Source organism: Camarhynchus parvulus, chromosome Z (assembly GCF_901933205.1).
Source record: "Camarhynchus parvulus chromosome Z, STF_HiC, whole genome shotgun sequence".
Taxonomy (NCBI): Eukaryota; Metazoa; Chordata; class Aves; order Passeriformes; family Thraupidae; genus Camarhynchus; species Camarhynchus parvulus.
In genome coordinates this window covers 29,401,564-29,414,225 of record NC_044601.1, presented here as the reverse complement: position 1 = coordinate 29,414,225, position 12,662 = coordinate 29,401,564, and the positions used below count along the sequence as shown (strand labels likewise).

Sequence of the window (12,662 nt, the reverse complement as noted above, 5' to 3'; positions counted from 1 at the left end):
GAGACTGTGTCCTCTCGTTCTGTCAGTTGCTGCCTGGGGAAAGAGACGAACTCCCACCTGACTACAGGCACCTTTCAGAAAGTTGTAGAGAAGTTGTAAGGTTATCTCTGAGTCTCCTTTTCTCCAGATGAAATAACCCTAGCTCCCTCAGCCATTCCTCACAGGGTTTGTGTTCCAAGCCCCTCACCAGCCTCATTGCCCTCCTCTGGATGTGCTCAATCCTCTCAGTGTCCTTCCCAAACTGAGGGCCCAGAGCTGGACACAGCACTCAAGGTGTGGCCTCACCAGTACTGAGTATAGGGGAAGAATGACCTCCCTGCTCCTGCTGACCACACTATTCCTGACACAGGCCAGGATGCCATTGGCCTTCTTGGCCCCCAGGGCACGCTGCTGGCTCCTGTTCAGCCGGCTGTGGACCAGCGCCCCCAGGTCCCTTTCTGCCTGGGCACTGTCCAGCCACACCGTCCTCAGCCTGTGGTGCTGCAGGGGGTTGTTGTGGCCAAAATGCAGAACTTGGCGCTTGGAATTATTAAACTTCATCCTGTTAGACTCTGCCCATCCATTCAACTGTTCCAGGTCTCTCTGCAGAGCCTTCCTACCTTCCAACAGATCCACACACACTCCCAGCTTAGTGTCATCTGCAGATTTACTAATGAAAGACTCAATACCATCATCCGTGTCATCAGTAAAAATATTGAACAGAACTGGCCCCAGCACAGACCCTGAGGGACACCCCTGGTGAGCAGCCACCAGCTGGATGCAGCACCATTCACCAGCACTCTCTGGGCCCAGCTGTCCAACCATTTCCTAACCCAGCAAGGAGTGCTCCTGTCCGAGCCGTGGGCTGCCAGCTTTCCCAGGAGTGTGCTGTGGGACACAGTGTCAAAGGCCTTGCTGAAGTTCAAATAGACAACATCCACAGCCTTTCCTGCATCCACCTGACAAATCACTGGGTCATAAAAGGAGACCAGATCGGTCAAACATGACCTACCCCCTCCATGTTGGCTGGGTCTGGTACCCTGGCCATCCTGTAGGTGCTGCATGATGACACTCAGTATAAACTGCTCCATTACCTTGCCGGGTGTTGAAGTCAGGCTGACTGGCCTATAATTACCAGGATCCTCCTTCCCACCTTTTTTTGTGATTAGGTGTCACATTGGCCATCTCCCAGTTATCTGGAATGTCCCCAGTGAGCCAGGACTACTGGGAAATGATGGAGAGTGGTTTTGTAAGCTCATCTGCCAGCTCCCTCCTCACCCTAGGATGGCCCATCTGGGCCCGTAGATTTATGAACATCAGTGGCTCAGCAGTTCTCTCATGGTCTCCTGGATAACAGGGGAACCGTTCTGCTCCCTGACACCATCTGCCAACCCAGGAGGACAGTTGTCCTGAGGACAGTTGTCCTGAGGACAAGCCATCTTCCCAGTAAAGACTGAAGCAAAGAGGGTGTTAAGCACTTCCACCTTCTCCTCACCTGCAGTTACTGAGTTTCCTCCCACATCCAATAGAGAACAAAGGTTGGTCTTACCCTTCCTATTGCCATTAATATATTTATAAAAACATTTTTATTGTCCTTTGTAAAAGTTGCCAAATTAATTTCAAACTGAACTTTAGCCTCCCTAACTATTTTTCTACATGCTCTAGCTACCCCCTTAAATACTTGCTGAGACACCTGAACCTCCTACCAAAGATGATACATCCTCTTTTTATTCCTAAGTTCCTTCAAAATCTGGTGGCCCATCCAGGTTTGTCTTATTATTGTCAAAGCAAAACTAGAAATGTGTTTAATAAAAGCCTCACTCAAAAGGGTAATTGCAGTTTATTTTTTGTTTAAAGTAACTCTGTATATGTTAGTGTTAACATGGTGGTCTCCTATTTTGGGAAAGTCTGTTTCATTTACCATACCTGAGTTGGAACATACTGTTCTGTATTTTTTCCTTTATGCTTTGAGTTCAATAAGAACATATAAGTATTTGACAGCAGAATATGGCCCTGTCTCTGGAAGCATAAATGATTTGTAGTTTGTGCTTAGGATAAAAAACCCAATTTTTCAAAGAAAGCAGGTAGAGTGATTAATACTCTGGAGTCTGTGTGTTTGTCACTGTGTGAACTTAAAAACAAAGGAAGTAATGTCTGTCTTAGAACAGCAGCACAGATGAAAGGTTATTGTAAACCACATTCACTCCACAATGGCAATGTGATTAGGTGTCATTTTAAGTCCAGAGTTTCTTAGACTTGGCTGACTGCTTTCTGTACATTTCCCATCTAAGTCTAAAGATCAGAAAATAAACACTAAATCCAAATGTTTTAGTTACTTGTTTTGAAAATTAATGTGAATTTCTGAACTCAAATTCAACTAAGTGACAGGCTGTTCTTGTCAAGTGATTATTCTCCATGCTTGAAAGGCTCTTCATACCCTCTCACTCTCAAAGATTTCTGTAAAAGCAAAGGAGTTGACTTTGGAAAAGTTTGTTAAGGAGCAAAATTTCAAAGCTGTGTTCCCCTAACCAATATCTAATTAAAAAAATTTAATCGTCCGTGCAAGACATCCTGCAGCTTTTAATTCAATGTGAGCAGAACAATCTCTTCAGGTTTCATTTAGTTTAATTTGACTTAATTTTACACTGGTCTAATATCTGTGTCATCCTGCAGCTGTACTGTAGAACTTTAATGTGCTGCTTGTTGTCTGAAGCTAGTCAGGGGAAAAATAACAATATTTTCACTTGTTCCAAACAATCCCACCCCTTCATTGTCCCTTCAATCCCCAAACACTATCTGAAACTTTTAAAAACCCCACTGTCTCCCTAAGGAAGATTTAAATTAGTTGCTGGTAAAGGCCCAGTAGCAGGTCAAAAAATTACTCCTAGCTATTTTTGATTGCTTTATGGTTCCGCTTTTTTACCTTCTGGCATGTGAGTGCTCGGATGGATCTGGGTAACTTCTGTAGAAGGACTGTGCAGCTTTGGGACAACATCTTGGGAATGGACTCTTATGTCAAGTGTAGCAGTGCTGAGGCTGTGTGGATGATGTTTGGTTTGAGGACTTGCCTTGCTGTAACTGAAATTACCTTCTATCCAAATTGAATAATGGTGCTTAAAACAGCCAAAATTTATCACAGTTACAATCCTAAGTTGCAGGTAGAACAGAGGAAATTAAAAACATTCTCCAGCAACTGAAGCAAAAATCAAATCTGAGTGGCCTCTCTGTTTCCTGTGTGTTCAGCTGGTTGCCTTGGAGCTTTTCTCTCCTGAGTGGCTGTGGGTGCTCTCTCCTGATATACAGAGTGTCTTGGACTGTACAGGGAGTAGTTTCATTCCTCTAACTGAATGATGATCTACTTTGTGAGCAAGTGTTTTGTAGAAGAGTAGATGGTATTTTCTGTACTGCCCTGCTGGATTAGTTATTGTGGACTGTATGATGCTACACATTACAGAGTCTTTTTCCACAGCCTGACAAAAATGTGCAAGAATATGCAGAATTAACATATGTACTTCATTTCCGGTCCTGGTGCTCAAAGTATTTTGGATTAACTAAATCCCTACACCCCAGAGACTTCAATAACTTTCAGACCTTAGAAGCTGTTGGGATAAATTGACAACCAAGGACAGTTGGAGATGGTGCACACAGAGGGCTAGAGGCAGTGGGCAGTTTTCTTAGGGAACATCTTCAATGGATTGCTTCATTTGTGAGGGCTATAAAAGCTCAAATGCTTAAGTAACTGTACATACTGGGGTTCAGAAGAAACTTGGAGGAGGAATTTTCCAACTCATTGTGCCAACAGTTACGTGGAGGCATTGGGTGCTTTATAATCAAACTTTTATAGGTGAAATGGAACATGTTTCTGTTATGATATCATAATTCTGCCAGCATATTTAATATCTTAATTGATTTGAAAACACATGTATCAATTTACATTTACTTCAGTAACAGATTCAGTTATGCTAGCTAATTCTTAACACCTGGATTTTTCAGAGATTAGAATTCAGAACTGACTTCTGTCTTTGTTAGTTGTTGTCTTCTCAGGTTACAAAAAATCTCAAGTTGGACACAGGAGGGAACTTGGAAGTCTCCAGGATGTAGTAGTCCAGGTTTTGTGATTTTTGAGGCTTGAATAAATTTGTCATAAAATGATCTTAAATTTTATTTGTTCTAAGAGTTGAATAGCCGTCTGACTGTAGGGAATAAAGGGACTGTCTTTTTGGCTTATTTTCCTCAAACCTTTATCAGAAGATGCGTTTTAGAGAGAGTGTTGTGTGTCTCCCTAGAGTTATTTAAGCAATTTGCTTAACACTTACATATCATCTAGCTTTTTTACATCTGGCTGTATTGCATAACAACATATCTAAGTTAGACTAAATTCTGTCTTCAGAAATAAAATGTGTCTCCTTGCAGCACAGGAAGGAGATATGAAATAAAACTTGTGAAACTTTTTTTGAAAGAATAATCCTGCTCTTGAACATGTTCAGTATGGCAAGACTACTCATTTTTGTATGCTTTGAAATTCATAAAATGAATTTCTTGCAATGACTTCTAAATGATTTTTTAAAAATTGACAGGAATAGTTTTCCCAAATGGCAAGTGATAGGACAAGAGGAAATGGCCTCAGGTTGCAAAGGGGATGTTTAGGTCAGATGTTAGAAAAGATTTCTTGATTGTAAGGGTTATTGGGCACTGAAAGAGGCTGTCCAGGGCAGTGGTTGTGTTACCATCCATGGAGGCATTTAAAAGATGTGTAGATATGGTACTGAGGGACATGGTTCAGTGGTGGATTTGGCAGTGCTGAGTTAACATTTGAACTTGAGGATCAGAAAAGTCATCTCCAGCCTAAAGGTCCCCATGATCCTATGCAGTATTTCTGTTTACCTCTGTAGGCTCTGGGCTGTATCCTGTACTTGCTGTGCTTTAGGCAACACCCATTTGAAGATGGAGCTAAACTTCGCATAGTCAATGGGAAATATGTCATCCCACAAAATGACACCCGCTACTCTGTGTTTCATGATCTCATTCGTAAGTTTACAGTGTTATTTTATTCGGTGTCTTTGTGGATATGTGTTGTTATTAAAACAGTTGTTTTACTGATAGTTAAATGTTATTGATATGTGAAGATGAAAAAGGTAAACTGCAGCAACTTCTTATTTTATTAATAATCCTAATCCATTATAGAAAAATTATGAAATTTTATGTGAAAATTGCTTTTTTAGTTTCTTTCAAGTGTCTTCCCTGATATCTGAATTAGTCCATTGAAACAACTGGTGTTTTGATTTGGTTTCTTTGAACTTGCTTAAAAAATTGTTTGCTTTAGGTTTCAGATAGGTTGCTGGAAATGTTAATTATTGTTCCAGAAATGTATCTGACTGCAATAGTATTAGACACAAAATTACCTCTGATGTTCTTTATTAACTGATCCCAAGGTGTATTCTTTGAAATATTATTGATTCTATGTAGTGTTGTTTTTTTCTCATTAATACTATTATGAGAATTATATTTGGATATTGATTTGGTAGCTTCTCCACTCTGTTCAGGTGTTTGCTTATTGCACTGGAATGTATTGAAAATCATTATCAACTGGGAGAAAAGCTTTGAAGGGTTTGTTACATTGTCTGGGTGTCCTTTTTTTTAGGCTCTACTTTGAAAGTGAACCCAGAGGAGAGATTGTCAATCACTGAACTTGTGAACCAACTGCAGGAGATTGCAGCAGCTAGGAATGTCAATCCTAAATCCCCCATCACAGAGGTAAAATGTCTAAGGAGTATAATTGATTAGGCCTCCTTTCTGTCCTCTGCAGTGTATGTGCATTTAGTAAAAGATTTGAGAGCAGGTCCCCTGTGGGTTCATGTTTTGAAAATTTTGCACTTATTTATTTTGAAGTTCAATTGAATTGATCAGTATCACTTGTAGGATGTTTGAAAATATGCCCTTTAAAGCACAGAGACCTTAAAAGAAATTTAGTATTTCACACTGCTTTTTGAAAATCTTTTCATCTTCTTGGTCTAATCTTTAGTACGCTAGCACTCTGTTTGACGTGCTGTGTTCTATCATAATTAACTTGCACAGAAAATTTTGTATGTGAAGGCTCTTCTTACACTAGCGTGAAACCACTTAGGCCTCTCCTGTTTAATGCTTAATTTGCATTAATTAGTGTATCTTAACTTTCTTTGGCTCTGTCCTGAGGTTTAGTTTGCTTGTTCTCACCAAGGAGCAGTAATTTGCCAAGCATAGCAAGATGGCTAAATTAGCAAGAAAATTCTCATCTGCAGTGTTATTCTCCTCAGCTCCTGGAGCAGAATGGAGGCTATGGAAACAATGCTCAGCCTCGGACATCTGTGATGTCTGTTTCACAGAGCTCCAAGCCTGCAGGGCAACTCAACAATATGTACAATGCAGGTATGTTCAAAAAGAGATGTCATTTTAGTATAAAGACAGTTGCATACCTTCCATGGGGGAAAGAAAGTAATTTGGGGATTTTAGATATTTTCCTCTAGTTCTAGCTATTTGGTATTTATATCATTGCTTCTAGCCTTGTATTTTTTTTTCAAGGTTTGATTTTATGTTGATATGCAAGTATGAATTTCTCAAGTTCATTGCTGTGCAAGATAAAAATTGTGTTTCCTGTGGAAAATAATTTAAAGTGCACTATTGACCAGTAGAGGCAGGAGTGTTGACATAAGTGAACTAAAACTTGATGAAAGGGTGGTTATGAGAAGCAATAATGATCTAATGAATAAGAGCTGTAGAGGAAGAGTCTTCAGGTTATGACAAACAGGTGAAAATGGCTTATTTTAAACCCTGAAATTTTGTGATTCAATGACGTAAAGATATTTGAAAGTGCATTGTCTAAAGAGTCACATTTAATAGGAGTTTGAATTTAAATTATTAAAAATCCTTGGGTTCTGTATTTTAATTGAAATGTTGTTACCTTGTGGCAGAAGGTATAAACTCAGGACATAGCCTGAGTTTGTGTTCGACGCTGAATTTCTGAGGTAAAAAAAGTGACAGTTGCCTCTGCTTTTCAAGAGGAACTATTTAGCATCAGATGTGTTACAACATGAAAAAATAGCAGCTATTTGTGGTGTGTTCTTATCACTTTAGGTTAAAACGGGCTTAATGTCTGGCTAAATACAGAGACCTTAATAAAGAAATGCAGAAGAAATTGTAGGGATATTCTGGCTATGGACCATAGTAGTTCAGTAATGCTTGGAACTTGCTGACCTCATATGTGTTTATTTTAGACTGCAAAAAGCCTGTATGAGGAAGAAATACTTCCGTAAGCACCTGAGTCCACCTCTCTTGTTTTATCTCCTGCCCAAAAAGACGTTGGACCCCCCATGATATTTTGAAGTGCGTCTGACAGTGACAGTAGTAGAAAGACTTTTCCTGAAAGTGAAAAACTAAAGCTATTTAGTTTTTCACTTTCAGGAGATACATGTATGACAGCCTCAAAATAAAAGGCAGCATTTGGTCTAGTGGCTACTGTCATGGTTTGACACTGGCACAATGCCAGTGCCCCATGAAAATACACCTTGCCTGGTGTCTGCTGTGAGATGTGACCAGGAAATAAGCAAAGCAGCCTACTTAGGAATAGAGGGAAAAAAAGTTTATTAACTAAACTACAAAAAAAGGACACACACACATGTACACACATGGAAAATGAAAACTTCACAGAAGCATTTCCTCCTCCCCCCACCACATTTCCAATACATCTTTCTCTCAAATTCCAACTCTCAGTCCATCATCACTCTGTAAATACTCAATTCTCAGTCTGTCAAGAGGAAGAGTCCTTCTTGGGCCATGGTGACCTCTTCGTTTTCATGTCCAGTCCTCTCACTACTGACCACGGACCAGGGCTGCTTCTAGAGTTGTCCTTTTTAAGGGTGCTTTGTCTCCTTCCAAAAAGGGCACACTTTCGGGACATCCTGTCCCCCCCCATATTTCTCTACCCCCTGGGGCTGGGGGGTCTCCAACACTGAACCCTCTCGGTTCCAAGGCATCGTCTCTCCCCTGGATGCAGCCTCTGTGTCACAAGGAAGCATGGTTCTGTCCATAGCTATACAAGAAAAAGTCCAGCCAAAGACCACTCCATCATCTCCTGCCATCTAGGGTTCTTCCCTGCTCTTCCAACATCTCTCACTGCTCAAACTGTCATCACATGCCCATTTTCCTCTTTATCTCCCACTCCAGGAAAGGTCAATGCTCTGTAAGGTCTTCATCTTCCAACAAGGGGTTAAAAACTCCTGCCAGTGGATTCTCCGCTGCACCTTCCGCCCCCCCTTCTCCACAGACCGATATCACTTCAAGGCCACAGTCCCAAGCACCGCGCGCCAGCTTTCTCTCTTTCTCATCTCCCGATACCTCTTGATGCTCCTCTCTCATCTCTCTGTCTCTCTCTCTCTCGGTGGGGCTGCCCAATGCCTCTCAGTAAGATTCTTCTCCATCCTTCCACCCTTAGGCCAGGCCTACCTCTTATCTCTGTCCGAAGGCCCGGCCCAGCTTCTCCTCCCCCCGCCCAGCTGGCAGCAGCTGGGACAGGGGAGACATCCAAAACTCTTCCCTGCTGGAAATCAAAGAGTGCGCTCCCAGGGGAAAACTCTGCTTTAACCCCTGTGTTCTCAGAGGCGAATCCAATACCTCAGTGACCAGACCAGCTGCCAGTATTCACATCTAAACACTTACTGGTCTGACCACAGCATTCCCAGAAAACCCACTTCCCCAAACCACGACACTATCCAGTCAGCACTTTCAGGAACAGCTGTAGCTGGTACTGCCTTGAATCTAGCTAATTATGGGAACATTGTCCAGGCCTGACTTCAGGAAAGGGTTGCACTGTAGGATGTCAGTGTGAGGAGGAGGAGTTGGGGTTCCATCTGAGAAAAACAGTTGTTGGATTAGCAGAATTAAATGGAATCAAAAAAAGGTCTCCAAAATGACACAATTCAAAGCTGACATACTTAGTCTGTAGAAATAGATAATCCAGAGTATGTTCAGATGAAAATACTTAATATAGTAAAGAAAATAAGCTTGATAGACCTATTTAGATCTAGCTTTTTACTATTCTTTCTGCACCCGTATTAACTATTATATCTGAATATGGAGCACTTCAATTAGTGTAGAAGATATCAAGGGACTATATTGTATTCAGTTTTTCTTCTAGCTTGATATTTCTTGCTTGATATTAATTATGATGAACTTTCAGTGAGACAAGGGATATTAATTTTCCAGGGGAAATGTTAAAATTGTGTAACATTTATTGCACTAATAACATGTGTATATCAATTTCTGGGGAAGAATCCAGCATCCTAATGCAATTATAATCAAAAGTCTGTCTGGTTATCTGTTTTGTGGAAGAATGCCTACTGTTTGTTGTATACAATCATATTAATAGGTATTTTGTGCTGTGATGTTCTGCTATCAGGGATGTTGTGCTTAAAACTTAAGCTTAACTATGCCAGATGCTTCTGAAGTCCTGCATTAAAATGTGTCTACTGGAGATGATTAAGTAGTTCTGCTTATGATAAGCTGCAGTTTGGAAACTGGTACTAAAGAAAGACAATGTTTGCATTGACATTATGAAACATATGCCTTACTTCCAGAATTTTCTACCTTGTTTTCTCATAACTACAGACAGCAAATTAAACAATGTGTTAGGTATATCACTGGTACTTCCTGACTGCCAGAAGTAGTATTTTTTTGCACGGGTTAAGGAGAACTTTAGAACTGTGAGCCTTACAGCAAGGTGTAGTCTGTATGCGCATTTGCTTCCTTCCACCTTTATAGGCAACATACTTTAAGTCATATCCTGGAATGGGCTCCATAATAAAGTACAATTATTTTTGTTCAACTACTCTAGGCCTGACCGTTGCGGAATGTGACCAGACTTATGGAGGGTTCTTTGATATTCTGAGGGGTGGAACAGAGCGATTTTTCACTAATATTAAGGATACATCTTCTAAAGTTATCCAGTCTGTGGCCAAGTGAGTAAAATAAATACAAAAAATAAAAAATTGTGCTGATAAGAGTTCTAAATGAAGGCACAGGAGTTTACTCCAGAAATAGTATATTCAGCATATTTGTCCAAGTTTGAGCTGTAATAACTGATAGCTACCCCCTGAGATTTTATGTGTGATACTTATACAAAAGTTACTTCAACAGTCATATACTAGAATTGAGAATGTTGCAGTAAAGAGTCTGTCTGTAAGTACTACTTGCCCTACTGTAAATACTGAAAACTTTTGAGACATGAGCAGGTGGAGGCTGAAGCAGCATGGAGAATTGAATTATTAGATAGGGCCTTCATGAATAAAAGAGGAATTAAAAAGATGGAGTGGTGAAATGTACAAATCAAGGGAATAGGTGTGAAGAGGGGAAAATACCTGCGGGGAAATAAGCTCTTCAGTTTAGTTTCCAGGTGGAATCCTATGCCTTCAAGACAGTGTGAGAGGCACTCTTTGTCTCCTGTGCCCTGTATTGCATGTATGAATATTCTCATGTTTAGAGGTATATGTTTTCAGATTCGTATTGTGTGATTTTTTTTCCTGATCAGATTATCAGTCCCATTTCAAATAATTCTATTACTTCCTTATGACCAATATTAATCAGTCTGTACAACTTATACATTTTTAGCTCATAATAAAATTCTATGCAGTGTTAAAGAGTTTTCTTAGTTCTAATAAGAGCAGGTAAGTCACTACTGAATACTTTGGATTAGAGCCTCCAAAAGAATACTGAACTCTTAAGTCTCACTGTAGGCTTTGTATTCCTTTCGATATTGTGTTACAACTTGTGAAATATGTTTCTTCATATGTAGGTTTTTTTCAGAATTCAGGTGTTACTTGTGCATAGTACTGCTCTAAAGTATTTATAATGATCAGGTAAGTTATATTTGTAGATACTGCACCTCTGTATCCACTTCAAGTGTGTTTTTGGCTGTTGTCTCTTACGCTTAGTCTGTTAAAACTTCTAAATATGGCTTAGAAAGGCCAGGTCCTCTATTTTTTAAAAGTTGCAAAAGCTGCACTGCTTTGGTTTGTCCTTCAGCATTCTGTAGAAGTAACTGGGACAGTGGCGTTAAACTTTTCTCCCTGGGAAAACCACATGGACACAGGGCAGGGAGGTGTACAAGGAGAACAATCTGTTGCAAGATGAAAAGCAGTTTTGACAAAGTTATAAGCCCTACTTTCCCATGGCTGTCTGTTAGATCTTACTATGTTTTTATTGTACACTACATCCATCTGAAGTACTCCCACACTTCACTTTCTTATTCTCTTGACTCCACATGACTTTCTGGGTGCACCTTCATCACTTAGTTATGTTTGAAGCAGTTTTCTCTTCCTGTTCTTGCAAGTGGTTTCTTCCTTAAAGGCTTTAAGTTTAATCAGTTTTTTGAATTTAATCTTGTGCAGTTTTTCCCTTTTCTAGCAATAGGTTAGGACTGTCTAAAATTGTCTTTTTAATATGGAATGGCTTATGCTGTGCCTACACCTTATTTTTATTTCTCTTACCTTACAGATATGTGTAGCTTTTTGCTTTGTGTGATTTCCTTTGCTTCCATAGTAAGTGTAGTGGGCAAGGAATAAAACAGTAACTGTACATCCAACCACATCTGCAGAGCTCATCTAGCAACTTCTGAAGTACTGGACAGTGAGTACTTGCTGTCTGAAAAGATTCTGTTCAGTTCTTATGCTCTTCTCTACAACTGTTTAGATTATGGTGACTGCCCAAAATAAGTCATGCATCTGTCCTATTGTTGAGACTTAGTATGCCTCTTCTCAGTTGCTATTTAGTGTTCTGTGGCTGAACACAACAGCTTACTGCATGGCTTGTGGAGCTTACTAAGTATTAGTCAAAGGAAAACTCACTACCTTTACCTCATTTGTTTGAATTACATTAATTCACATATGGACTTTACTAGAACTGAGTATCTTGAAAATGTAATTGTTTGACCTCATACTAGTTTGTAGCTTTTAATGGGAGGGTACATACCCTTTTGTCATATTCAAATAAGATCAACTAGCCAGAGACCTTTTCAAGCTACTGAGGAATACACATTTGCATGGACTATGGTGGATTGACAGAGGGCTGTCAGGTAGTCTATGCTATGTCCCAAGATTGATCATGAGGGGGTCAGTCCCTTTCAGATGTTTTGGACTCAGTTGGTTGAATGAGGGTTTTGTTTAGGTCACTCTTGGCCATCACCTTTGGCACAATATGTGAAACTGTCAAATTTTTGTTTAAGTTCTGCGCTATCATAAGCAAATCTTGGTTTTGTGGAGCACCCTCTGTTGCCATACAACTCGGTTCTTTTCCTGTGTTATCTGAGTATATTTAGTCATTGGGCAGGGGAGTGGGAAGAAAAGAGGAAATACTCCAAGCATGTAGTTCTGCTAGTGAGAATCAGTTACTTTAATACTTATTTTTCCAGTGACTGAAAGACAAACTCTCTTCACTTGTAATTTACCAATATTATTTAACAGCCCTGAGTTGTGTAGTTTTCCTTCATTGTATTGCCTTTATTTTGAATCCTTGCTGTATTTAACAGTGAAATGGCAAAACATGAATTAACATGACCAATACTTACTGTTCTGTAGAGCCTAAGGTAGACTTAAGTCCTTTAGTATTTTAACATTACTAGCATTTAACATTTACTGTTCTGCTGAGAGTTCCACCAC

General features: G+C 39.9%; 1 protein-coding gene across 2 annotated transcripts in view; it reads left to right on the top strand.

The window, feature by feature from the left end:
- Positions 1–12,662, top strand: part of GAK (cyclin G associated kinase) — a 75,971-nt gene that overhangs the window by 13,828 nt on the left and 49,481 nt on the right. For both annotated transcript variants that reach the window (XM_030968130.1, XM_030968131.1), the window contains exons 8-11: positions 4,872–5,007; positions 5,621–5,733; positions 6,273–6,384; positions 9,845–9,968. In XM_030968130.1, coding sequence (XP_030823990.1) covers positions 4,872–5,007; positions 5,621–5,733; positions 6,273–6,384; positions 9,845–9,968 — 485 coding nt within the window. The remainder of the gene's footprint in view (positions 1–4,871; positions 5,008–5,620; positions 5,734–6,272; positions 6,385–9,844; positions 9,969–12,662) is intronic.